Genomic DNA, 27,935 nt, shown 5'->3' with positions numbered 1-27,935 from the left:
CTATGGGCCTTTATAACTAGAAGATTTGAACTGAACTTTGCCTGAGCAGTTTCATTAGCAAAGTGGTAGAAGGGGAACTAATAGAAGTATTCTGGAGTCAATGAGAGGTGGAATTTGGTGTTCAAGGGGACAGAGGGTAAAAGTCAGAGAAATTAGCCTGGCTGTAGAGAAAGGGGCCCAGATCTGGCAGCAGCAGCATGAAAGATCAGTTCTATGAGGTTGAGCTAGGTGGGAAGGCAAAGGGGGAATGAAAGTGAGATCTGAGGTGTTGGTGTTGGAGGGTAGAATAGGGTAGAGTGGTTCACAGAGAGGTCTAGATCTGTCCAGAGTACTGGGAGTGAGGAGCCAGCCTGCAAGGCTGCTGCCAACAGCTTAGTGGTAGGTAGGAATGGTTGGCAATGTGGGTAGTGCAGCAGGACCCTGACTCAGCCATGGGTGGGCATGCAGAGAGGGGCATGGTTCCCAGGCAAGAAGGCTGCAATCCTCGGTAGTCCATCTGGGCTTGGGAGGGACACAGGGGCAAGGGAATCCTCTCTGAAGACCTAGGTAAGATTTCAAGGAGGCTGGGTTCCACTTCTTCATAGGTATCTGTGACTGTGGCCTTGGGCTGGAGAGATACGAAAGGAGTGGATTAGAGGAGATGGTGTGTTGGGTGGGTGGGTAGGGGTGGGAATGGATTGTGTGGAAAGGAGCATTGGGCTGGGGTTAGTTCCTGGGGGTGGGTATGCTGCTAGGCAAGGACCTTGAACAAGTTACACTGTGGGTTCAAGGATCATTGGTGATGGGGAAAGGAGTAGGGAAGGAAGAAGAGTACACTCACCGGACTCAGGGCCGCACTATCCCTAAGGTACTGGCCTAGGACCCGGTGAAGGTCTGGAAGTGAGGGCCACAGGGCATGCCTCAGTCTCCTAGAGAACAAGGAAGAAAAGGAGAATGAATCTTGGGAGTGAGTTGGGAGGGATAAGGAAAGCACTGAAGTGGGGCAGTCGGGGAGGCAGTGAGGCTGAGGGCTAAGCCTCAGAGAGACAGGAGCATAGCTAAGGCTATAAAGTAAGGGAGAGGAGTAGAGGTGGGAAGAAAACCTCAGGTGGGAGAGGGAAGCTGGTGTATAAAGTGTAGCACAGAGCTTTCTCAAACATTCCTATCTCAGGGCATTTGCCCTTCTTCCTGCCTGGACACAATTTATTCCCTCACTTCATTTAAGTCTCTCCTAAATCTTAACAGAGACATCATCCCTGACTACCTTAAAACTGTAACATCTCCTTTCCCCATCACTCTATTTCCTGCTATATTTTCCTTTATAGCACTTATTGCATATTTATTACACTGTTACATTCATTTGTTTTTAGCTGTCTTACCCCACTATAGCACAAGCTCTTTGAGAGAAAAAGTTTATTTTTTCACTCCTAAATCTCCAGTGTCTGGCCGATAATAGGTGCTCAAGAAATTATTAGAATCAGTGGAGCTTATTACTAAATTCCTAGGGAGAGTGGTCTATGTGGGAAGAGCATGGGTTAAGCTGTGTTGGGACCTCCAATTTTTGTTTTGTTTTGGTGCTGGGAGTCAAACCCAGGGCCTCACACAAGAGGCAAATCTGTCCATTCTCCCTTCCTTCATTCATTTATTTTTGGTTCTAGAGACTGAACTCAGGGGTTCTTTACCACTGAGCCACATCCCAGCCCTTTTTATTTTATTTTATTTTTTTTATTTTGAGATAGGGCCTTGATAAGTTGCATAGGGCCTCACTGATTTGCCAAAGCTAGTTTCAAACTTACAATCCTCCTTAAGCAAAAACTTTTTTAACATTTAGCTACAGCCCCAGCCCTATCCTTCAGTTTCTTTAGCCTCACATTTTCATGTGGAAAGACTTTAGCTGGGCATTTCTGGCCTCTTCCACTACTTCACTCCCATTTCCTTAGGAGTGGTTGGGGAGAAAGAACTGAGAATGCCTAGTTCAGAAGCTCCCTCTCCCTCTTCTCTGCAAATGTTTTTGTCATTACCTTCTACCTTCAGAGAGGCTACATTCCAGTCTGTTCATACATATAGGCAGGTTGAAAGTTCAGAGAAGGGACTGGGGTGTAGCTCAGTGGGATAGCACTTGCCAAGGATGTGCAAAGCCTTGGACTCAATCCCCAGTACCAATAAAACAAACAAACAAAAAACATAAAAAAGTTCAGAGAGTGACATGTTTAAAGATGGAAGCCTCCAACACATTGCCTGGAGCACCTGACTTCTGAGCTAAGACTGTAAGAACGAGCTGATATTACCAGTTGAAGGGTTGAGGTGGAATGGATTCTATCCTTTGTGTTTATAATTTCCAGTGACATTTCTCCTCAGCCTCCACATATGTGAGTCACTCATTACTAACATTTATTTAAGGGCCTGCTACTTGGCAGGCATAGTGCTAAGAACTTAAAAATGACCAAGTAAGGTCTAATATAGGCATACAAAGAAATAAATACAGGGCTGGGGGTATAGCTCAGTAGCAGAGCATGTGCTTAGCAAGGTCCTAGGTTCAATCTCCAGTACTCAAAAACAGAAAAATAAATAAATACTGTAAAATGCTATTGGTACCATATTGGGGCACAAAAGAGCAGCCAATAAGGGAGGGTCAGGGAGGTTTCTTAAGAGCTGGTGGAGAAAGCTATTTAAAGATGAATGGGTATTAGCCAGCCAGGAAGGATATTCCAGGCAGAAGGGACATGATGTGCAAAGACACTGACAAGTAAGACAGCCTGACTTGTGGAGGAAATCAACACTTTGGCAAGGCTGATGCGCAGGGTAGAAGATGGTGGACGTGCTGGCAGGAAACAGATTTTGCAGAGCCTTGCCTGTCATTCTACACATTCTGGATTCTCTCCTGGGGAGCTACTGAAAAGATTTAAGGTGGGGAAAGACAGGCTCATGTGTGCGTTTTAAAAAGATGATTCTGATGGCTGTGTGAAGCTAGATTGAAAAGAACAGGCTCCGTTTCAGTGAGTCAGATTGTGTCTGTCGGGCTACAAAAAGGGAGCCATTGTTTGAGCTAGGTTTTAGGAGGTGGAATGACCAGACCTGATGGCCACTGGATGGGGTGGGGGTGGGGAGGGAGAAGCATAAGTGCCTGAGCTTGCGCCAAAGGTGGGCAGTAGCCAGGAGGTAGGGCTGTTGGAGGACAACGGTAGAGTGGGCAAGTTAAGAGGGTGTCACTGCTGGAAGCGGCTGAAGCCATAGGTATAGGCGTGCGGTGGTCCGAGAGCAAGTGTCATGGAGTGACCCCAGGATGCTGGTTTAGAAACCTCTGCCCTTGGAGGAGGTGGTACCTGTAGCGCGCAGGAAACTGCCACCTCAGCAGCAGCAGGCCCAGGAGGGCGCTGACGCCCAGCAACAGGAGCAGAGCGGTCACCAAGGAGATCCAGGCTAGGGACAAAACCCGTCAGATCTCGGCCGACTCTTGGCCCGCCCGGCTGGCGCGCCAGATCCTGCCGCGTCTCCGCCCCTCAAGCCACCCTTGGTCACCCCAGGTCACCCCTGGGTACCGAACGCACAGCACATCCACGCAGCCTCAGACCGGTGCGCTCAGGACCCCGCCCTGTGACCAGCGCCCCGCCCCTCGCGCAGCCGTAGAAAGGCTTTGGCCACGCCCGGCCCCGGCTCACCGGTCTCCGAGGCGGTCTCTACTCTCGCTGGGTCTGACCAGGCGCTCCAGGGGCCTTGGTAGGTGGGGCCGTTGAGCCTAGCGCGCAGCTGTAAGTGGTAACGAGATCTCGGGCGCAGCTCCAAGGTCCCTCCCCTGGCCCCGAGAGGTGGCTCCAACATCTGCGCAGAGATCTCACATTCATACTGACCCCGAGATATGAAGACCCCTTCCGGGTTCTTTTATTACTATTCCTGGTCGGGCATAGCCGCTCAGACCTACACTCAGATACTCAGCCACACGGACCATGGACGAGTACCACTCATGCTGCAAAGGATGCCAGATTTGCCATAGGTGCTGGAGGGTACAAGTATCATGTGCACGAACAGTGAGACTTAATCACTTAGCAAACCGTTATGAATTGCTTGAGAAATGCCAAACATTGCACTAAGCACTGTAGAAAAAGATAAATAAATAGAACCGTCTCTCACATATCTAATGATGGAGACTTCCAAACAAGTAAATAATCACAACAATTAATTAGTAGGGGGTACCATGAGAGCACAAAGAAACGTGAGTGCTGCCTGTGCTGCTAGGTTGGGGGTCACAGAATAGTTCAGTATGCTGAAAGCACAAGTGGGAAGGATGGATGGGTAAAGAGAAGGCAAAAGCAGTCGTACTAGGAGGCTGAGGAGTGTTTGTACATTATTCAACTTGTTAATAAGTAAGGAGAAGAAGGGGTAAGGGGAAAGAAAGAGTGCCAGTGACAGAAGAGAGCTTAAAGAAGAAATTCTGGATGGTTTTATTTTACAAATTTATAGTCGAAGGAATGCATGGTTGCATCAGGATAGTGATTACTTTTGATGGGAAGGTGACTGTAGAGGGCATAAGGAGATTCTGGGGTGCTGGAAATAATTTATGTCTTGATCTTGGTAATAGTTGCATGGGTGTATACCCAAAGAAGATTAACTGTACATTTAAAGTTTGTATGCTTCATATAAAATATACCTTGGTAAAAACAAAATACATTCAGGAAGAAAGATGAATTCAGTTTTGAATACATTGAGTTTGAACTCAACACAGTCCTTCTGATAAGAAACATAATAAACCCTAGGAACACACACTATCAAGCTCTGCAGGCATTTGTCACTTGACCATACCTTCCAATCCTGATGGTCTTCTCCCGTGTATCGCAGCTGATAGCAGGTCTCTTGGGCTGCCCAAGGTGATGGGTGCTGCCATTCCAAATCCAGCTGCCCACTGGAGATCTCCCTCCAAAGCAGGTTTGGGGTGGGGATGAGCACTACAGGGATTTTAGCAGGACTAGTTTAAGCCCTTCTGTGTGTGAGACATCATGCTAACAGGGTCATGGAGCAGAAGTGCCAGAGTTGGGAATCCTGGACATAGGGTCGGATTTGGGGAGGGGAGGCTGTGTGGTTGGAATGAGGAAGAAAGTTCTTACCAACTTGGTGGATCCAAAAAGGAGAACCCAGGTAGCTGTAAACAGCACCCTTGGCTGTGGTCACCTCTACAAGGATGTGAATAACACTGTCATTTTGTGACTTGAAGTGGCATCGAGAGAACTGAGGGGGCTGTAATCCTGGATTTGTTTCCTCCTCCTCTTCACACTTCTCCCACATGGGGTCCCTAAGAACCAGTCCCACAGAGTCATTAAATCAGGCCTGCCCCAGAAACTAATCCCCATCCTTACCATGATACAGGACTATGGTCTATATGGATTATAATCTAACTTCTCCCTTGGATAGCCCTCCAGAGCTTTCCCTTTATCTCTGTCTTGATACCCAGCCTCTTCCCCTTAAGGAAAGAGCTAGCATGATATATGAAAATAGTATAGTCAATAGAGTTCAGGTCTTGGCCTACTAGTGTATAATGATGGGCAAAATATTTATTTCTGCTTTAATTTCCTTCCTTTTATAAAATAGGTTGACACCTACCTCACAGGATTGTTTCAAAGATTAAAGAGTCTTCATCTTTCTGGAGGGAAATATCTTTAGAGTTTTAAATTTATTCTCATAAGCAGCCCTCTTATTTGGTTATTTGCCATTAGTTTATTACAACCATCTTCTAACTGGTTTTTCTGCTGCTGTTTTCACCATTATCTTCATTTAGTTCTCCACATGGCTACCAGATTTTGTTTTCAAAAATATTGCTCTGGTAATGTCCAGAATATATCACAAATCTGTTTATTTTGATCTTTACCACTGCCACATAAGGTGAAACCACCATTATCTCTTGTCTGGATGAAGGCAAATTTTTTAACTGCTGACCTTGCTCCCACTCTTATTTATGATTCCACAGAAAAACATCTTTTAAAATTTTAAGTCAGGTTATTTTTCTGTTTAAAATCCTTCAATGATCCTTATCTCATTATGATTTGATGCCTCATTATCTCACCATATTCATCTTTGACTCTCATGCCAATTTAGCACCCTTCATCTCCATGGGCCTTCTTTCTGTGCCACAAATGTGCCAAATGCACCGTCTTTGCATTTTGTCTTTGCCCTGGATTGCTTTGACTTTAGGTCTGGACAGGATTCATTCTGTTTGCTATGTTGATATCAGCTCACCTGTTTCTGGCGAGCCTTTTCCTGAGCACTCAGTCTAAATTAACACCTCCCCCACCTTCTACAAGCACTCTACCGCTAAGCTACATCCTCAGCCCAAGAACCTTTTCTATTTTATTTGTCACTCTCTTTCCAGTACCTGTCACATAATTTTCTCAATAATAATTGTTTATCGAGCAAATGAATCATATCTCCTTCTTGATTATATTCCCAAAGTAACTCTACATCCATTAAAATTATCACTCTGAGTATTTATATATTTATTCATTTATTCAACAAATAATTGATACCCATGTACAAAGGCCTTATGCTATCCTATGAGTACATAGAGGAATAATTGTCAAGGAGCTCTCATTTCAGTGGGAGAGACAGAAAAACAAACAGATTCTATTTTTTTCTGGGATGTGCAGACTGGCTTTAAATCATCTAGGGGGAGCATCTGACATACTGGGAGGTGTTTAGACTGAATGCAAAGGGAATAATTGGGCATCCCAGGCACAGACTCATGCACAAATAGAAGAGTGTGCTTTGGAGAAGTCTCCAAGTGGTATGGAATGATTTTAGGATTGAGGGCTTGGTGGCAAATGGTAAATGTAGAACATGTCATGGATATGCCCTTGTGGCCTCTCTAAAGAGCTTGAACTTAAATCTTATAGTGATTATTGGAAACATTTAAGGATTTTAAACAGAGAAATGTCATAATTACCTTTGTACTTCTGGAAGATCACTTTAACTACAGTTTGTAGGAAGGATTTTTGAGGGGAGAGTAGAAACAGAGAAATTCATTAGGACAGTGTTGTGGTTTTTTTTTTTTTTTAATGTGCAAAGTGGCAAGGGCTTGAAAATAGGGTGGTAGCAGCAGGGATAGAGTGAAAGATATGATCCAAGAAATATTAAAGAGGCAGGAGCAATAAGACTGGAGGGATGGAGCAAATCCAGGGCAATTTGTATATTTCAGGCTTGGAAAACCGAGTATATAGAAGAATGGAGGACATTAAAGAGAAGGGGCAGGTTTTGGTAGAAGAAATGATGACTTCAGTTTTGTCAGTCCTTAATCCTTGCATGGCACCTCTATATTATTGGAAATCTGTGTAGTTATTAAAAATGAACGAGTTAACGCTTTTTGTAATGAGCTCCAAGATATATATATATATATATATATATATATATATATATATTTAAGTAAAAAGGTGAGTTAACCATGTGGGGCTGGTAGCTCAGTAGTAGAGTGCTTGCCCAACATGTGCAAGGCCCAGGGTTTCAAACAAAAAGCAAATTATATATATAAATGTGATCCAATATATATTTTAAAATGTATGTAGACATATATAAATGCATAGAACTAAAGAACACATTAAAACTGTTAATAGTGGATTTTCCATTATTCATTCATTGGAACAATTTTTAACTGAGTACCTACTGGCACTGTGGTAGGAGAGAATATATTGGTGAGTAACAATGTTTGTTGACTTTGCCCTAATGGGTCATGTATAGTCAAGATCAGCCTTTCTCAACTGGAATTCTAAGATAATTTTTAAAATCAACTGAATAGTCATATTAAGTATAAATGTTAAATTGTAACTGTGGTGAATACATAAGAAGAAGTACGTGGTACAATAAGAGTGTATAATCATGCCATTGGATCTAATAAGGAAGAACTGTAATAAAGGAGGGTTTCCAGAGATTTTGAAGGATAAGTAGTAGTAAAGATGGAAGAGCTGGAAAACAACACATGCGTAGATAAAGATGTAGAGGAAATAGAGGGAACCAGGGAAGGCTAGTACTGGAACAGAGAATGCAAAGGGGCTAGGATAAGATGAAGCTAAAAGCATATGTAGGGGCTGGGTCTTTTAGAATTTTATAAGGCTTCAGTACATTCTAACACCAGTGAAAAGCTATCAAGGACTTTTAACTTTTTATTTATTTTTTTGGTAATGGGGAACCCAGGGCCTTGTGCATGCTAGGCAAGAGCTTTACCACTGAGCTACATCCCTAACCCACTATCAAAAGATTTTAAAGTAGGGAGTATTTTGTTCATTTTTTGAAGTTTTTCTTCCCTCTCTCTCTTCTTTCCTTTTTTCTTTTTCTCTTTAATGCTGGGGATTGAACCCAGGACCTTGCACATGCTAGGCAAACGCTCTACACCCCAGCCCTCATTTTTACACTTTTGAAAGATCAGTCAAGCTTCTATGAAGAGAATGACTTGGTGATTAATTAATAGGTCTTAGGTCTTTTCAGTAGCCCAAATGAGAGATGATGATGGCTTGTACCAGGGCAATGGCAGAGATAAAGTGTACATATTCTAAAGATATTTTATAGATAAAATTAACAAAACTTGGTAATAAATTCGGAGAGGATTAAGGATCAGTGAGGTGTTTGGTTGAAGTCCTTGAAGGCCAGGCTAACTTTTGTATGGATTTAACAGATCTCAAATCATGGGAATTTGAAATACATACCTATGTATGGAAAGGCCATGCAAAGTTACAGTTTTACAAAGATCGTGCAATATTTGATGTTAACAAAGGTCACTTAGTCCACAGCATGGAGAATAAATTGGAGGTGAATGAGACTATAGGTTTTATAATGGTCCAGATGACATAAATAAGGCTGACATAAACCAAGGCATTACCAGTGAGAATGGAAAAAGGTTGAGAAGATAAAGCTCTCATTGGAAATGGGAGAATAGGTACTGGAGGCTGTTCAGTTTGGGGACAAGGTAGGAGAGTGAAAAGGATCAAGAGTACTCTCTTCCCTCTTTCTGCAGATTTGTCTTTTTCAACCAATAGTGTAACTCTTACCTATCTCTGGGGCAGCATCGTGTCCTGCTGTGATAAAAGAAGCCTTGAGAGTTAGTATGGTCCTGTTGCTGCCACTGACAGGTAACATTCTTCAGGTCCAAGGTAAAGCACTGCAGTCCAATTGCCGCTGAAGTCAAAGAAGTAAGTCCTATCAGGTCCATGTGCCCCTACTCTTTAGAGTATCTGGATCATTTTTATACACACAATATAGAACATTTATTCTTATTCTCTCTTCTCTCTCTGACCAGAGTTCATCCTGTGCAAAGGCTAGTTTGAGGTCATCAGGAAGGACATGATTCCTAGAGTCTCCATATCCAGCCCAATCCTCCCTAGAGATCTTTTTTACTTTTTAATCTTCTCCCCATCTACCCATTTCTTTGTTGACCCACCTGCATTCCTGGGCAAGTCCACAGTCACAGGAGAGGACCAGGAGCCCCAGGAGCCCCGGAGGGAGACCCCATCAGGTTGGCTGCGTAGCTGGATCCAGTAGGAGTTGCCAGGCCGGAGGCCAGAGATGAGGCAGCTTCTACGCCTCACTGTCAGAGATGGATCCTTGGGAGGAGAATCCAAGTGTCAGAATCTAGGCCTGCCTCTCATCCAAGACAGCCTCTGTCCCTTATACTGGAAGCCCTACAGTACCCCTGGGCAGACCTCAGCTCCTTATTGAATAGATATGCACCCAGACTGGGGGCCAGGTTGTTGGGTTTCAGGTGATGTTCAGGGATTTTTAGGGAAATTTACTTTACTTTGGAGGTCTAACAGCCCTGAATTTTGTCAGTGTGGATGACTCAAAGGGGGAAACCCCTAAATAAATCCTGAGGGCTAATAACTCCCCAAGAACCAGTCTAGTCTTGAGACCCCAAAGTATGTTTACTATGGCAAAACTGAGGATAGAGGATAGGATGTAGGAGGTGAAGCAGAAGAAGGTTAGAATACTTCTCCAGTTGGGGAGGTTTGTGTTGGTCCATCCTGTTGGGGTGCTATGGACTGAACACATGGAGGTTGGTCTAGAGAGGAGGCTGCATTCAGCCTCCACCGAGTTGGGCAGCAGGTTTCTGTGGAGAATAGCTGTATCACTGTGGGGCCGCTGGAGTTCCTGGGATCCTTGGGGCAATAACGGAGTTCATGCCTCAGGAAATCACTGATTTCAGGAGCTGGGGCCTCCCAGTGGATCTGAAGTTCTCCTGGCTGGCTCCCGCCCACAGCCTTGATGATATTAGGGGGAGATGGCAGGCCTGAGGGCAAAACAGGGTATATCAGAACTTTGAATACCATGTTCTTTGGTTCAATCCATGGACTATAGAAAGGGGTACTAAATTGAGGGTAGCCATTGGGTTAAAAATAAAGATCACAGATTGTCACTCTTTTGGGGAGATGGCAGGGTAGGAAGGCTCTTTATCCTCTCCTGCTTTCCTCATGAGAATAGAGACATCACTGCGATGTAATAGTTTGTTAGACTGCTCCTTGAACTTCTTTTCATGTTTGTATCCTTGTCATCTAGCATAGTACTTGGCATACAGTAGGTATTCTGTAACTGTAGAATGAGTGACTCAATGAATATATTAATGATGAGGGGACTGGGATGTCCTTGGTGTGAAATGGTTTTTGAGACAAGTCTAGATTTGGATGCCAAGATTGGGAGGGATGATCACAGGATCTTGAGATGCCTCTGGGAATCTGGTAATGGGGGGCATCCACGTTGTCTCAAAAGGCTGCAGGCAAGTCTGATTCTAGGAGCTGGAATGCAGGCAACAAATGGGGGCGCCAGGGAGGTAGGGGTGCCCTTACCCACATTTTCCACAAAGAGTACCCGATGGGTCAAAGTCTGATTCAGGAACATATCCTTCACCCAGAGGTGCAGTGGAAAGAAGAGGCGTATTTCATCCTGGGCTGGAAACTGGCATATATATCGGGTTCCAAAGGGGGGTATACTCCGGGAACTCAGGGGGCAGGCACGGGGCTTCTCTCTGTTGGTATAGGAGAAGTCTCCCTACATAATTGCCTTACTCAACCCTGAGGACCCAGGCCTTGGCCCATTCCCAACATCTGTTTTCATTGCTGCTATTTTTCTTTTTACTGCTAGAGATAGTTGGGATTTGGAATTATATAGGGGCTTGAGCTGAGCTGTTCATAAGGTGACTACTTAACACGTATTCTTAGAGTAAGTCCTCCAGTAGGGCCCCAAACAGGGAAGCTCTTAGAGTGGGACTCAGCAGAGCTAACCACAGGGACAAATATATGGGGAGTGAGGTACAACCCAGCACCTACCCTGAGTAGGCATACAGCAGCTGGTATGTCCCATTGGGCGCTGCCTCTTCCTCATTCCAGAAGCAAGTGAGGTCCTCAAATGTTTGGGAGAAACACCTCAGGGGCTCTGAGTCCAAGGCCAGCAAGGAGACATCTGAGGAACAGCTGATAAGTTGGGTTCTGGGTCCTACCAGGTGTGAGTAGGGGACCAGTGGGAACCTCTTACCCTACATCCCCTCCAAGGACTCTGCATCCCCTCCCAGGGGTCCCTCTTCCTGGGCATAGGTGATCTCCACCCTCTACCCACCTCACCTTGGCTGGTGACTTGTGCCAGGTTTTGTGGGACCAGGAGGAGGCAGGAGGTGACCATGAAGAGGGCCCAAAAGGGCATCTTCTCCGGCACTGTGTGCCTGCCCTAGCCCATCCTCCCTTCAGGAAGCTGGGCCCCAATCCCCTCCCAGGCCAGCCCCTCAGGTTCCTGTCAGATACAGCCCCACGTCCTGTCCCTGTCCCTGCCCTGCTGGGGCCCATCCAGACCACACTGGGGCCAGGGGCCAGAGGAGGGGGAGTAGGCAGGAGGGTAAGAAAATTCTGAAAAAAAAGGACATAGGCCTTTTGGTGGGAGGTATATATTTATATACGAAAAATAAAATAAGCCTGAGTGTGTGTCTAAGTGTGAGTCTGTTATAGAAGGGCATACTGTCATCAAGAATGGCAACATTTACTGAGCACCTAACTAAGCGGCACCTAACTAAAATCTATTGACTCATTTCATCTTCACAATAGTCTTATTATTCCCATTATAAAGATGAGGAAATGAAGAGACAGAGACGATTTGCCTATGATCACATACTCCTCAGACAGAACTTGCATTCACCAAAATCCCCAGACGATTTGATAAAAGTTTGTGAAGAGATGATCTTCAGTATTTCCATCTGGCTTGCTCAGAATCAGGGATGTTTGGTCTCAAACCTAGCTTGTGTTGGTCTTCGTGTTAGTACCAGAGTAGTAGTTATGATCTCTTCACGGAGGCCAAGGCCTCCTGGGCACACTGGTGGTTCCTCTTCTGACTCTGGGAGTTCAGATGCTGGCTTAGGCAGGGAAGGGCAGGTTGGGAGGGAGGAGTATGCATAGCCATGTTAACTCCTACATTTAACCCCTTGACCTCAACTGGGGCTTCCATTGCTGGCTCCTGCAGACCAGGTGTCCTCACATCTTTCTATCTTCCTCCTTCTGAATTAATTTTACTAATAAGGAATTTCAATAGGGGAGGGGTGGGTAGAGGGAAGTGTTTCCACCCTCCTGTGAAGTCTTAGTTTCTCTGGCACCATTTTTTGGCAACTTGTCCCTGATCCAGGTTTGTCATAAGCCCTGTCAGCCTTCAGATTACAAAGACCAATGGTAATGACTTTGGATGCCTCCCTCTGCCCCAGTCTCCAATCAAGGGCTACCCAACTTCTATCAGATCAAGGAAGAGAGGAAACACAACTTTAATGTTCATGCACTCCACAGCTTTGGATGCTAAGTGAATACTCCTCTGGGCCCCAGATTTAGTGGCCAACTGCTTACTTGGCTTCTCCATTTGTGTGTCTAATAAACATCTTACAATTATGATGGCCAAGCTAGGTGTGGTAGTATGTGCCTTTAGTCACAATTACTCAGGAGGCCAAGGGAGGATCCTTGAGCCCACAGGTTCAAGACCAGCTTGGGCAACAGAATAAGATCCCATCTCAAAAAAAAAAAAAAAAAAAAAAAAAAAAAAGGCAAAAGAAAACTCTTGATTCTGGTTCTCACTTCCGAAACTTTGTTTTCCTACTTTTTTTTTTCTTTTTGTAGTGCTGGGGATCGAACCCAGGGCCTTGTGCATGCGAGGCAAGTACTCTACCAACTGAGATATATCCCCAGTCCCCCCCCCCCATTTTTTATACTGTGTTCTTAAAAATTTGTTCTAATTAGTTATACATGATAGTAGAATGCACTTTAATACATCATACATAGATGGAGTATAATTTTTCATTCTTCTGGTTGTACATGATGTGGAATGCCATCTGATGCATAGTTTATATATATACATAAGGTAATAATTTTTGATTCAATCTACTATCCTTCCTACCCCTGTTTTTCTAACTCTTGCCTATCTCTGTAAATAACAACTCCATCTACTGAGTTGATCAAACCCAAAAGCTCATTACTCCTTAATTCCTATCTTTCTCTTAACCTATATCCAATTAATTAGTAGGTCCTGCACTTCCTTCCAAGTGTGCACTGAACCTGAACATTTTTTTACCCCTTCTCCTCCCATCCTGGTCCATGTGAGTGTTACTGCAGTAGCTTTCTAACTGGTGTCCCTGCCTCCGCTCTTACTCCTTCCATCCATCTTCCATCAATAGTCTGATGTTTAAAACACACATCCAGGGCTGGGGCTGTGGCTCAGAGGCAGAGCGCTCACCTGGCATGAGTGAGGCACTGGGTTCGATCCTCAGCACCACATAAAATTAAAAAAAGTTATTGTGTCCACCTATAATTAAAAAAAAAAAAAACAAACACAGGGCTGGAGATGTGGCTCAAGTGGTAGCGCGCTCGCCTGGCATCGGGTTCGATCCTCAGCACCACATACAAACGAAGATGTTGTGTCTGCCAAGAACTAAAAAATAAATATTAAAAATTCTCTCTCTCTCTCTCTCCTCTCTCACTCTCTCTTTAAAAAAAAAATCACATATCTAATATCTTCACTCCCCTCTTAAAATCCCCCAAAGACTTCCCATTGCACTTAGAATATAATTCACATGCCTGCTAATGGCACACAAGGCCCTATCTGACCTGGCCCCTGCCTGCTTGAACCTCATCTTCTATGACTTTCTTCTTCATCCTCCACCAGCCACAATAAACATTGTGTCTCTCATCTTCATCTTCATTGAACTCAAATTTTCTGCAACATTCAGTATTCTTCCCGTTAGGTTGTACAATGTCACATTCTCTTGGCTTCTTCCCACCTACTATAACATTCCCTCTCAGTTTATTTCTGTGGTTTCTCTTTTAAATAGTGCTATTCCCCAGGTGTTCTTGCTTAGCCCTGAGTGATCGCATGACTTCAATTTGTTGTATACACCAGAAAGTCCTAATCACTCTCTTGAAATTCAGTTCTCAAATTACTTTTTGGAAATCTCTATTTGTTGTTCCATGGGCACTTCAAACCCACCAAGTGCTAAACAAAACTATTACTAATTTTCACATGCCCTTTTGGATCTTTTTTCCTATGTTCTGCATCTCATATAGGCTACCCAGCCATCTAAGTCTGAAACTAGAGAGTGACTATCAAATCTTTATTTTCCTTCTGCTCTTGCATCCAAGTCCTTTCCAAGTCCTATGACTTCTACAGGGAAACAGTATAATAGTGATTAAGGGTGCAGAGCCCATATGGGGCTTGTCTGTGACTGTCAAAAGTTGACATTAGGAATGTTCCTCCTCCATGGGATGAGGCCCAGCTACCTGTCCTTGTCATTTTCCCATTCCCTCCTACTTTCACATAGCTAGAAAAAGCTGCCTTCCCCAGTCCTTTGGTTCTTTAGAAAATCAAGCAGGAACTGGGTTAGGCCTAGGAAAAAAGAGACCATGTGGATCTTCCCACTTTGGCTAAAAAGTTGAAGACTCTTTAAGGTTCAGCCCAGTTTATCAGGCCTAGCCTTTTCTTTTGGAATATAAGGCCAAAGTCCTGGTTTTTGAAAGCTGGCATTTGATCTCTGGATAGCCATTGTTCAGTAACTTTAGGGGTTGCTGGATGAGGACAGGCTCAGTAGAGTGCTGTGAAACTGGCTCTCAGAGAGGAGGGAGTCCTGTTTTGTAGGCTTTGCTGCTTTTTGTGGTGTTACATACTTCATAGGCAGTTTCAAGCTGCTAACGTGATGCCACTGGATGGTGAGTTGGGAAAAGAATTGGCTCTTGGGAGCACCTACCTGGGTCTTTGCCTTTCATCTTTGTCATTCCAGATTTCCTAACACCAGACATTTTATCCAATCAGGAAACCTGAGTTCAGGTAGCTCTAGGCACCAGGATTCTGTATCTCTTCATCTCTTTTCCAACATTGCCAAACTTCTCTCTGAGACAAGGGTCTATTTATACCCCTACAGTGTGCAGAGCACTGTACTTCCCCTTCCCTTTGTCAACATTAAGTTTGCCACTCTAGTCTACAAATGTTATCTCCTTACACAATATTTTCTGAGGCTTAAATTTGCTTTTATTTTTTCCCTACTCTAAACTCCTTTCATGGCTCCACATAATCCTCTGGATCAAGACTTCTCCCTAAATTCTGGGACATGGACTCTTCCCATCTAATTGCTCTCTTGAAATTTGAATTCTCAATTATTTGTTGGACATCTCTAGTTGTTGTTCTATAGGCACTTCAAACTCACCAAGCCCCCAACAGAACTATCACTTTTACATACCCTTTTGGAGACCAACTTTTACATACCCTTACCCTTCCCACCTTTGTGCCTTCCCATTCTTAGAATCTCTGTTTCATGATGTGCCATTCACAATCATTAAGCTCAACTCCTCCTCCTTTGCTCCACCTCCCCCAGGGTCTAACCAGGTACAGAACCTTTCCAACTTAATAGCCTGTTGGATATTTCTTTATGATTTCAGACCTATCCCCAAGTCACTAGTTCTTAGGAGTCATTTATTACTTTCCAACTATATGTAATGAGGCAAAATTCTAATTTAAAAAGAGAAATGCAATTTACACTCTTTTCAGAAGCCCATAGCTCTCTTGTGATCAGAAACAACTTGATAGACTGCCGGGGTCCTGCCCCAGCGGGGTCCAGGGAGTCCTGAAGGATGAGTGGCGTCGGCGAAAAGATGAGACAGGAGTCGTTCCGTTTGAGCAATCTTCAGAGAGAGAGCTAAAGCAGCTTTCTCTGGGTCCCCCTTTTATTACAATTTTTCTCATCATTATAGATTCACAATACGTCATTAATTATATAATTTAAAACTTTGCCAAGACATGACATTTCCTTAACCATGATTGAGAGCACATCAATCTACATCCTTCCAGGATATGACCCCCAGCCATACAATCATCAAAAGTACAGAATCATCAATAAAACATGTCACCAATTTACATCCTTCAGATTTTCCCAAGATTTACTATTTTTCCCAAGATATGTTATTTTCTTATTAACTAATGCCAAACTACGTAACCAGACTCTAAGTCTCCTAACCAATCATTAACCTAAAGTACACTTGTACTTTATTTTTAATCTAAAATTCCCATCTAAAAAAGTCCCTTTAAGTCTTATATTTAAAATATCCTAAAGTTTATGAATCATCCTTAAAACATATCAGAAACCTATACAACTAAAGACTTAAGAATTTCTAAACTTAAGAATCTAAATAAAATAATATTTCTAACATTATTCTAAAACTGTGTCTTATAAAGCTATTTTAATTAATTCCTAAATTTATTCTCATAAAACTGGTTGAGCTGCTTTCTCAAAGAGTTTCTTTGTTTCTCAGTCAAAGTACACTAGTTCTCAAAGAGTTTGTTTCTCAGTCAAGGTGCACTAGTTCTCATGACCTATCAGAGGATTGATTGTTGTCCGTTATTAGGTTTGTCCACAATGCACTAAGATAGAAGAATAGCCTTTTACTTTGTCCTTGATATGCTGAGGGGTAGTAGAACAGCCTCCAAGGCATGAACTACCTGTTCTGTTCTAGCCATCTGAAATTTGATTTGTTTGGCATTTGACATACTCATGCCTCCTGTGAGAAACATAAGCATGAAAATGCAAAGTCCCAATTACATAAAAAAGGGTCTCATGGTTTCGGTTACCCACCAACCAGCGTGGCTTTGCCAGCATTCATCCTCACTGTGACCCTGTCAAGACAGTGGGAGAGCGGCTTTGCCAACACTTTTTCTCACTGTGACCCTGTCAAGACAGTGAGTGGGGGATCGCCTTCACGAATAGACTTGGACTTTATTTATTTATTTTAATGAGGGCTTTGGGAATGATCTTGATAGGAAGCAAAGAGCTAAATTTACTGAATATGGAATAACTTCAGAGAAAAAGGAGAGGGGCCAGTAAGGGAAAGATGGCAACCTGGAGGGGCTAACCAGAGAGAAAAACTTCTTGAGGAGTATTTCAAAACAGTGATGCTCAATACTCATTTTAAATTTGTTCCCTATCCTGTGGATATTTAGTTTTCCTCCCTCTTGCCCATCCAGTGAAAGATTTCCTGTGCTTAAAGCTTGTATTCATGGTGCTTTAGGAACAAAGAGAAAGAGGTAATTACATCTGCGGAGTTGAGAGAGGAATGGTGTCCATAGAAAATGAGCAGCCCAATAATCAAGAATTAGCAAGAACAAGGATTCAGATTGAGGGGTGATGATGAGGACTAAACCTTGAGGAATCCTGGTAGAAGAGAAGGGGGCAAGGACTTCCCAGAGGATGAGGAATAAGGATAGAGCCACCCTAATTAGATGTAAATGGAAAAGGAAGCCACAAGGACCTGCAAGCTTTGAGGACATCTGGGTTGCACACACATTAATCTTTCCTTCTTCTATGTCCTCACAAAATCTTGCACTTCTTTTGGGGCATTTTTGTATGAAAATAGTCATGCCATGCTCCTCCACTAACTAGATGAGATGTGAACCCCCAAGAAGAGACTTCAGCTCCCCTAGAGTGAGAACTGAGCAAGAGTGGCCTCCTCCGACTGACTCCCTCCCTTATTACTATTCTGTCTGTTACTGAAATCAACCAAGTGCTGTTGTTTACCTGTGTGATGCTTGTGCTTTGTCTCCTTTCATCCTACAATAACTATTTAGCACTCAGTCCTCAATTTTCAGAAGAGGAAACTGAGGCTTAGAAGGAGTAAATGAGTTGTCCAATTAAAGGATAGATCTGAGATTCAGGTCTGTTTGACTCTGAAATTTGTTTGTTTGTTTGTTTGTTTTTTTAATGCTAATTCCTATATTGCCTAGGCTTGTCTTAAGTTCCCGGGCTCATGCAATCCTGCTGCCTCAGCCTCCCAAGTAGCTGGGATTGCAGGTGTGTGCCACCATGCCCAGCTAAATCTTGTGGGTTTTAAAAAATTTTATTTTATTTATTTTTTATTTTTTAGTTGTAGTTAGACACAATTCATTTATTTTATCTATTTGATTAGGGTGCTGAGGATCGAACCCAGGGCTTCGAATGTGCTAGGCAAATGCTCTACTGCTGAGCCACAACCCCAGCCCCAAGCCTGTGTTTTTAACCCCTCCATGGACACCTTTGACTAGGGCCATGTTAGAGCTGTTTCCTCTGTTTTGTTCACTTATTTAATATTAAGTGTCTGGCACTGGGCTTAATGTGAGTCTCTCCCACAGTGTGAGGCTGAGTCCAAAGCAGGCATCTGGAGGGGTAGAATACTAATCAACGGGAAAAGGACCAGTAAAAGAGCTACAGGGGCCCATCTGGTTAATCCTGTGCCTGTACTCCATGCAGCATCCTGACTCCTGCGCTGCCCTTACTTTGGCTGCTGGCCTCTCTCTGATCCCTGGATTCAAGGCCTGCTGAAGAAAGAGGAGGGCCAGCCCCACCATTTCCAGCTTCTGCTTTGCCCCAGTAGAGGGCCTGGGGTGAGATAAGAGGATACACAGCCCATGGGAGGAGCCTGAGCTGCCCAGAGGGCCCTGCAGGAAACCACTCTTTCCTTGGGGGTGAGAAGGGAATGAATGACTCAGGACTGACTGGTGGGAGTTCCGTTTTTTGTGGTCAGAATGGGCAGCCAGGAGGCCCCTCAGACCAAGTGCCCACCAGGTTCGCCTTTCCTGATGCCTGTCTAATGAGGCTTTTCCTTTTGCCCTTTCCATCATTTCTCTGGAAACAAGTTTGTGTTGCTGGGCTAATCTCTTGCTCCAACCCCTGCCCAACCCAGGCCATCTCCCATGGGAACCGGGCGGTAGAGTGAGCAGTGAGAAATGAAGCTAGAACTGGGTGGGGCAGGTGAGGTGGAGAATTTATGACCATGCTGTGTGCCTGCAGTTCCCAGTGGGGCCTTGGGTCCTTATGGTGCCACATCAGGAACGTGGGGTTCTTCTGTGTGGGGAGGGTGCCTTTGGAACTACCAACTTAGGATGGAGTATGTGATCAATGTATTTGTGTTGGGCTTGGAAGTGTGCTATACCCAAATCTGGTTCTTTCCCATAGTGTCAGAGGCAGCTCAGTGTTATGGCTAAGAAAGCAACTCTGGAGCCAGAGGTTAGAATTCCAGCCCTGCCACCCACTAGCTGTCAGACTTTAGCTAAGTTACTTAACCTCTCTGAGCCTTAAAATGAGGATAATAATAATGGTATCTACCTAATAGGTTGTTGAAGATTAAATGAATTAATATGTGCAAAGTGCTTGGCATTTAAGCATCATACAAGTGTTAGCTGTTTTTATCCTTTTAGTGGCTGACAAGATAGTTGTATCAACAGAAGTTTAGCAGTAATCTTAGACTGTTCCCTCTCCAGGTCCAATCCCTGCCCATTCTTTCTCCTAGGTATTTCTTCAGCTCACTAGTGCCACACTGTCATATCACCTGCACTCTTGGAGTAGTCTTGCATTGATTTTTTTTTTTTTTTGGAGGGGGGTATTAGGAATTGAACTCAGGGGCACTCAACTGCTGAGCCACATCCCAGCCCTATTTTGTATTTTTTAAAAAATTACTTTTAGGTTTAGATGGACAAAATATCTTTATTTATTTATTTATTTTTAATGTGGTGCTGGGGATAGAACCCAGTGCCTCATATGTGGTAGGCAAGCACTCTACCACTAAGCTACAACTCCAGCCCCTACTTTGTATTTTATTTAGAGACAGGGTCTCACTGCTTAGTGCTTCGCTTTTGCTGAGGCTGGCTTTGAACTCGTGATCCTCCTGCCTCAGCCTCCCAAGCTGGCATGTGCCACGGTGCCTGGCTTGCACTGATTATTTTTTACTTCATTATTTTTCTTCTTTTTAAATAGTTTTATTGAAATATAATCACATATCATATAATCCACCCATGTAAGATGCACAATTCAGTGGTTTTTACTGTATTCACACATGTGTATAACCACAATCAATTTCTTTCTTTTTTAAAAATTTTTAAATATTTATTTATTTATTTTTTTTAGTTTTTCGGCGGACACAACATCTTTGTTTGTATGTGGTGCTAAGGATTGAACCCGGGCTGCACGCATGCCAGGCAAGTGCGCTACTGCTTGAGCCACATCCCCAGCCCCCACAATCAATTTCTATTACTTCAAAAAGAAACCCTGTAACTTTTGCTCTCACGTTTATCCCCCACAACTTCTTCCCAATCCTAAGCAACCACATTTCTAGCACTTTTATATAAATAAAATTCAAATTTGGTCTTTTTTGACTGCCTTCTTTTACTTATCATGGTATTTTTAATGTTCATCCATGATACACTGTGTATTAGTACTGCATTCCTTCCTCTTTTTTGGGGGAGGGGTACCAAGGATTGAACCCAGGGGTGCTTACCTATGGAGTCACATCTACAGCCCTTTTTAGTTTTTATTATTTGGAAACAGGGTCACACTAAGGGCTGGGGATGTGGCTCAAGCAGTAGTGTGTTCGCCTGGCATGCGTGCAGCCCGGGTTCGATCCTCAGCACTATATACAAATAAAATAAAGATGTTGTGTCCACTGAAAACTGAAAAATAAATATTAAAAACTCTCCCCCCCCTCTCTCTTAAAAAAGAAAAAAAACAAGAAACAGGGTGTCACTAAGTTGCTAAGGGCCTTACTTACTGCTGAGGCAATTGATTGAACTTATAATTGTCCTGCCTTAGGCTCCTCAGCCATTGGAATTACAGCCACTCATCAGGGTGCCTGGCTTCATTTCCTTTTAATGGCTGAATCATGTTCCATTGTTTGGATACACCATATTTAATTTATCCATTCATCAGTTGATGGATATTGGGCTGTTTCCACATTTTGGCTACTATGAATCACGTTGGTATAAACATCTGTGTACAAGTTTTTGTGTGGACATTTTATTTCTCTTGGGTATATATGTAGGAGTGGAATTTATGTTTCTTATGGGAACTCTATGTTTGATTGTTTAAGAAACTGCCAGAATGTTTTCCAATGATGCTGCACAATTTTATATTCCCACTGGTAGTATATGAGAGTTCTGATTTCTCCTTGCCAATACCATGATTTTTAAAAAATTACAATTGTTTTTCTTGGTGGGTATGAAGTAGTATTTCACTATTGTTTTGATTTTCATTTCCTGATAACCAAATCATGTTGTGTGTGTGTTTTTTTTGTCCGTTGTATATCTTATTTGGAAATGTCTATTCCTATCCTTTGCCCTTTTGAAAAAATTAGGTTATCAGCCTCTTTATTATTGAGTTGTAAGACTTCCTTATGTATCATTAGTCAGCTTTTTCATTGCTGAGACCAAAATACCTGACAAGAATAACTCTGAGGAGGAAAGATTTATTTTGGCTCATGAACATCAGAACATCACAGTGGATGGCTCAGCTCAGGGCAGCCAGGAAACCTGGGGGTAAGGGGAGTAGGGGGGAGGGAGGGAGGGGGAGAGAGAGAGAGAGAGAGAGAGAGAGAGAGAGAGAGAGAGAGAGAGAGAGAGAGAGAGAAGAAGAGAAGAGAAGAGAAGAGAAGAGAAATAAAGGGGCAGGAGAAAAGATAAAGCCTTTCAGGGAACAACCCTAGTGACTCACATCCTCTAACCAGGTCCTACCTCCCTGTAGTCCATTCATTGATCAATGGATTGATCCCCTGCTGAGGTCAGAGCTCTCATGATCATTGCCAAAATGATCTACCTCTGAATCTTGCAGTATTGGAAACCATTCTTTCAACACAAGACTTTGGGGGACATTTTGGATCCAAATGACAACATAAATTCTAGATATGATTCTCTTATAAGAGAAATAATTTACAAATATTTTCTCTCATTTTGTGGTTGTCTCTCCTCCTCCTCCTCCTCCTCCTCCTCCTCCTCCTCCTCCTCCTCCTCCTCCTCCTCCTCCTCCTCCTTCTTTGTGCTGGGGATGGAACCCAGGGGCATTTAACCACTGAGTCACATTCCCAGCCCTTTTGTTTTTTGTTTTTGTATTTTATTTAAAGATGGGGTCTCACCAACTTGCTTAGGGCCTTGCTAAGTTGCTGAGGCTAGCTTTGAACTCTTGATCCTCCTGCCTCAGCCTCCGGATCCACCACTGGGATTACAGGCATGTACCATTGCACCTGGCTTCTTTTCATCTTTATATATATATATATATATATATATATATATATAGTTAGTTAGTTAGTTAGTTAGTTGTAGTTGGATACAATACCTTTACATTATTTATTTATTTTTAGTTGAGAATCAAACCCAGTGCCTTGAACATGCTAGGCAAGTGCCCTACTGCTGAGCCACACCCCCAGCCCTCTTTTTACCTTCTTGATAGTGTCCTTTGATACACAGACATTTTCAGTTTTGATGAAATGTAATTTATTTATTTTTAATTTTATTACTTGTATATTTACTGTCCTACCTAAGAATCCATTGCCAAATCTAAAGTCATTTGATGTAACCCTATGCTTTTTTTCTAAGGGTTTTATAATTTTGTATTTAATACTTAGACCTTTGATCCATTTTGAGCAAATTTTTATATATAGTCCAACTTTACTCTTTTCCGTGTGGACATCCAGTTGTCCCAGTATCATTTGTTGAAGAGAATGTTGTTTATTTATTGAATGGCTTTGTCAATTGACAACAGACACATGGGTTTAATTCTGGACTTTCATTTCTGTTCCATTTCTAGTATCATCTTGTCTTGATTATTTCTTTTTTTTTTAATTTTTTTTGAGAGAGATTTTTTTTAATATTTATTTTTTAGTTTTTGGCGGACACAACATCTTTGTTGGTATGTGGTGCTGAGGATCGAACCTGGGCCGCACGCATGCCAGGCGAGCGCGCTACCACTTGAGCCACATCCCCAGCCCTTGTCTTGATTATTTCTGAAGGGGGTACTGGGGATTGAACTCAGGGGCACTCGACCACTGAGCCACATCCCCAGCCCTACTTTGTATTTTGTTTAGAGATAGGTTCTCACTGAATTGCTTTGCACCTTGTTTTTCCTGAGGCTGGCTTGGAACTCACAATTCTCCTGCCTCAGCCTCCCAAGCGGCTGGGATTACAGGTATGTGATGTGCACACCTGCACCCAGCCTGTCTTAATTTTTTTGGTGCTTTGTAATATGTTTTGAAATATAGAAGTGTGAGCCTCCCGACGTTTTTTTTGTTTTGTTTTTTTTTTCAGTATTTGGGATTGAACTAAGGGGTAGTCTACCAGGGAACTACGTTCCCAGACCTTTTATTTTAAGATTTTTGTTAAATTTTCCAGGCTGGACTCAAACTTGTGATCCTTCTGCCTCAGCCTCCTGAGTCAGTGTGATTACAGGTGTGCACCATTGTGCCCTGCTCTTCCAACTTTTTCAAGATTGTTTTGACTATTCTCATCCTTTGCAATTTCATATGGATTTTGGAATCAGTTTGTCACTTTTTATAAAGAAGCCATCTGTGGGGCTGGGGATGTGGCTCAAGCGGTAGCGCGCTCGCCTGGCATGCATGCGGCCCGGGTTCGATCCTCAGCACCACATACCAACAAAGATGTTGTGTCCGCCAAAAATTAAAAAAATAAAAAATAAATAATGAAAAATTCTCTCTCTCTCTCTCTCTAAAAAAAAATTTAAAAAAGAAGCCATCTGATATTGTGATATTGTGTTGAATATATAGATCAATTTGGAAAACGTAATCATGTTCCAATTTGTGAACATGAGATACTTTGCTATGTATTTAGATTGTTTTTTCCTGCAGTGGATGTTGAACTCAGGGCCTCACACATGCTAGGTAAGTGTTCTAGCACTAAGCTGCAGCCCCAGTATAGAGCTCCTGTAATTTCTTGATTATTAATTCAATTTCTTTTCTTTCTTTCTATTTTAGTCAGTTTTTCATTGCTGTGACTAAAAAACACCACCACAATAATTGTAGAGGAGGAAAAGTTTATTTGGGGCTCATGGTTTCAGAGGTCTCAGTCCACAGAACTCTCTCTGTTCCTTGGGGCTGGAGGTGAGGTAGAATACCATGATGGAAGTGTATCGTGGAAGGAAGTAGCTTATATGATGATCAGGCAGCAGAGAGAGAGACTCCCAAAATATATACCCCAAAGGCATGGCACCAATGCCCACCTCTTCCAACCACACCCTACCTGCCTTCAGCTTCTGCTCAGTTAATCTCATCAGGGATCAATTCACTGATTGAGTTAAGGCTTTCATGATCCAATCATCTCTCCTCTAAACCTTGCATTGTCTCGCACATGAGCTTTTGGGAGACACCTCACATCCAAACCATAATGCTTTCTTTCGTTTTTTTTTTTTCTTCAGTATAATGGATTGAACCTGGGGCACTCTGCCACTTTACCAGCACTTTTTAAAAATTTTTGAGAGAGTCTTACTAAATTGCTGGGGATGGCCTCAAACTTGTAATCCTCCTGCCTCAGCATCCTGAGTTAAATTCAATTTCTTTACTTGCTATAAGTTTATTAGATTGTCTATCCTTCTTGACTCAGTTTTGGTGGTTTTTAATCTTCCTAGGAATTCATCCATTTCATCTAAGGTATCTAATTTATAAACATGTTTCTCACCTTTTCTCTTTTCCCCCATATAATCCATTCTCCACAGGGTAGCCAAGTGATGTTTTAAAAAAATGTAAACCTGATTGTGACTACCTGCTTACATACCTGCTCTTCTATGGCTGTTCTTTGCTTCTAGAGTAAAAGCCTATATCATTTTTAAAAATTATTGTTTAAAAATTTTATTGGTACATTATAATTATACATAATAGTGGGATTCATTATGCCATATTTGTATATGCACATAACAAAATTGGTCCCCTTCCCCAGTACCTCCCATTTTCTGCCTTCCTCCCTCCCCCATTGCTTGATCTACACTTCAAAACGTATTATTAATATTTTAATTATATATACTTATGTATATATATATATATATATATATATATATATATATATATATATATACATACACATACATGTATATGATTCATTGTGGTGTATTCATAGTGGACATGGTATAACTTGATAGATTTCATTCCCCAGCACTTCCTGTGTCCTTCCCTCCTCCCTCCCTCTCAATCCCCTGTTACTGAGTATTACTTCTTATTAGAAATGAAAATACTATTCAGCTATGCTTAAAATTTCCTTCTTTAAAAACTAATTATTTTTTTTGGTCATACTGGGAATTGAACCACATTCTACCACTGAGTTACATCAGTTATATCCCCTGCCCTTTTTATTTTAAGACAAGGTTTTGCTAAATTGCCCAAACTGGCCTCTCACTTGTGATCCTCCTGCCTCAGCCTCCTGAGCAGGTGGGATTACAGGGGTGTGCCACTGAGCCTGGTTTTCCTCAGTTATTGAGAATAGTTGCAATTATTGAGGATAGTTGCAAATGCCAGGCTACTTTCTGCTCTGAACCAAAATATTGGTACTGCATGTGCATTATGAGGGGAACTGTGGAGCAGTGCTTGGTTCTGTACATCCTCACCAACATCTAGTGTTAGCAGACTTTACAATTGGATTTGTTTTTTTTTTTTTTTTTTTAAATTTTAGTGATTCATATGTTCTTCAAGTTTCAGATAGTTTTATAGTTTTTTTTAAAGAGAGAGAGAGAGAAAGAGAGAGAGAGAGAGAGAGAATTTTTTAATATTTGTTTATTTTATTTTTTAGATTTCAGCGGACACAACATCTTTGTATGTGGTGCTGAGGATCGAACCCGGGCCGTACGCATGCCAGGCAAGCGCGCTACCACTTGAGCCACATCCCCAGCCCTACAATTGGATTTGAAATAACTCCAAATGGGCTTAATTTGTATGTCTCTGATTATTCATAAGGTCTTTTTATGGGTTTATTCATGAGCAGATCTTTTCATATGTTTTTCTTTTTATATTTAAAAATTTTTAGTTTAGATTTCTTTGATTGCTAAGTTTCTTAAACATTTTTCACATTTATTTGTCAAATGTTATTACCACTCTAGTAATTACCTATTATCTCTGGGGTTGTCATTGTTTTTATAAGTGATTAAATTTTTTGTTTTATTTATTTACTTGTATTGGTTCTTTTTAGTCCTACATGACAGCAGAATCCATTTTGACATATTATAAAAGCATGGAATATATCTTGTTCTAATTCAGTCCCCAGTACCTCCCCTCCCCCTCCCTTCCCCCCATTCCCTTCTTTCTCCCCACCGCTCTACTGATCTTTCTGCCATTTAAGACCTATATCCTTAATGCTGCCTCTCAGGCCCAGCATGGGCTGGTCTCTGTCACCTCTCTGGGTGCTTGACCCTCAGAGTTGTGTTTTCCCTTTGTTCCAGCCACATGCAACTATTTGCTGCTCCTGAACACAGCATATGTCATAGATGCCTAAGTTTCCTATGCCAGAATCTCTTCCTCTGGGAATGTCTACTTCCTCTCTGAAGTGCAGATTAAAATGTCACTTTCTATGGAAAAGCTTTCTTGACTCCAACTCCTGTTTCAGTGTTGCCCAGGTCCCCTTCCTCTCTTACAGCATATGACACTGTATTTTCATGTTTGTTTACATATCTGCCACCCACAGGGGCATCCTTGTTTTTTTCCATATCAGTCCCCATCTGGGACAACTTTCAGTGCCCATACCCTGGATCACATCCCTGCAGTGAATGCAGATCTGAAATGAAGTTACATTCTAGTGAATCCCATCTCCCCCCATCCTATATAACTTCTCATTACTCCAATTAATTTCTTCCTGAATTCATCCCCATACTCCAGCCATTCAAGTCTGTTTGACTGCAGTTCTGATACCCCCCAACTTCCTGCATTGTATATAATGTGATCAACTGACATTTATTGAGCTCTTACAAGATATCTGACCCAGGGTTGTGGAAGACAAGCCTGTGAGATCTCATTTGACACTAACACCACAAAGTGCTCTAATTAACCCCATTTTTTTTCACTGGAGAAAACAGAAACTCAGAGAGGTGAAGTGACTTGACCAAGGCCACACAGATAGTAAGTGGTATAGAAGGAACTGGACACAGGTCTGTGTGAATCTGGGATCTGTGCTCAGCACGTGCTTTACTGAGCTACATTCCCAGTCCCAGGATCTGTGTTCTTAACCACAATGCCTCACTGTGCTATGCCTTCTTTGATTTCATTTGGTTCACTGGGAAAAAAAAATGTATGAAGTATGACCAGTGTTATTTCCTAAGGACCGATGGGAGGGAAATCTGAGGTTGACTTTCAAAGCATAAGCAAGCCAGAGGCCCCACGGCATGGGGTAGAGTGAGACTAACTTTCAGAAGTGAGAGCAAGAGCCCAGTCAAGGAACACTGCCCAGAACACTGAGACCCAGAAAAAGGTGAAGGAATCCAACTCTGGCTGGCTCAAATTGGGGGTGGCCTCTGTCTTCCTCCTTTTACACCCACCAGCTGGGCAGTAAGGGAAAGGCTGTCTGGAGGGACAAGGAAAAGGATAGGAGCAGGAGGAACTTGAGACAGGCCAGAATCTGGGGTTGAGTGTCAGTTTGAGCTGAGGCTGGGCTCCAGCCAATCCTGGCACAGACTGTGCGTGGACAGAGTGAAGAATCCTAGGCTGGCAGCT

At 42.6% G+C, this 27,935-nt stretch overlaps 1 protein-coding gene and 1 long non-coding RNA gene across 3 annotated transcripts in view; one reads left to right on the top strand and one right to left on the bottom strand.

The window, feature by feature from the left end:
- Positions 1–113: 113 nt before the first annotated feature.
- Mpl (MPL proto-oncogene, thrombopoietin receptor) lies at positions 114–11,637 on the bottom strand. 2 transcript variants are annotated; one of them, XM_077791526.1, is made up of 12 exons: positions 11,559–11,637; positions 11,268–11,400; positions 10,788–10,966; positions 9,936–10,234; positions 9,389–9,551; positions 9,000–9,126; positions 5,079–5,263; positions 4,777–4,919; positions 3,639–3,798; positions 3,303–3,399; positions 821–908; positions 114–607 (listed from the first exon to the last, which is right to left on the bottom strand). In XM_077791526.1, the coding sequence occupies exons 1-12, from the start codon at positions 11,635–11,637 to the stop codon at positions 314–316; spliced, it is 1,947 nt and encodes a 648-aa protein (XP_077647652.1). In that variant the 3' UTR covers positions 114–313. The 2 variants fall into 2 exon arrangements, with proteins under 2 accessions (XP_077647652.1, XP_077647653.1); XM_077791527.1 differs by having other exon boundaries at positions 9,936–10,054.
- Positions 2,701–27,935, top strand: part of LOC113189082 (uncharacterized) — a 39,377-nt gene continuing 14,142 nt past the window's right edge. Inside the window, exons 1-2 of the long non-coding RNA XR_013342197.1 lie at positions 2,701–2,886; positions 26,026–26,091. This is a non-coding gene — a long non-coding RNA (uncharacterized LOC113189082). The remainder of the gene's footprint in view (positions 2,887–26,025; positions 26,092–27,935) is intronic.

The sequence above is a fragment of the Urocitellus parryii genome, chromosome 11, assembly GCF_045843805.1.
Source record: "Urocitellus parryii isolate mUroPar1 chromosome 11, mUroPar1.hap1, whole genome shotgun sequence".
In the NCBI taxonomy this organism is placed as follows: Eukaryota; Metazoa; Chordata; class Mammalia; order Rodentia; family Sciuridae; genus Urocitellus; species Urocitellus parryii.
This window is presented reverse-complemented; position numbering and strand designations above follow the sequence as displayed.

Bases quoted from the DNA above. Each gene is read 5' to 3' on its own strand.
- Mpl (XM_077791526.1), bottom strand. From the start codon at position 11,637: ATGCCCTTTTGGGCCCTCTTCATGGTCACCTCCTGCCTCCTCCTGGTC. The intron at 4,920-5,078 runs GTAAGAACTTTC...AAATCCCTGTAG, and splicing joins TTTTTGGATCCACCAAGTTG to TGCTCATCCCCACCCCAAAC. The intron at 909-3,302 runs GTACCACCTCCT...CTTGTTCTCTAG, and splicing joins CAGTTTCCTGCGCGCTACAG to GAGACTGAGGCATGCCCTGT.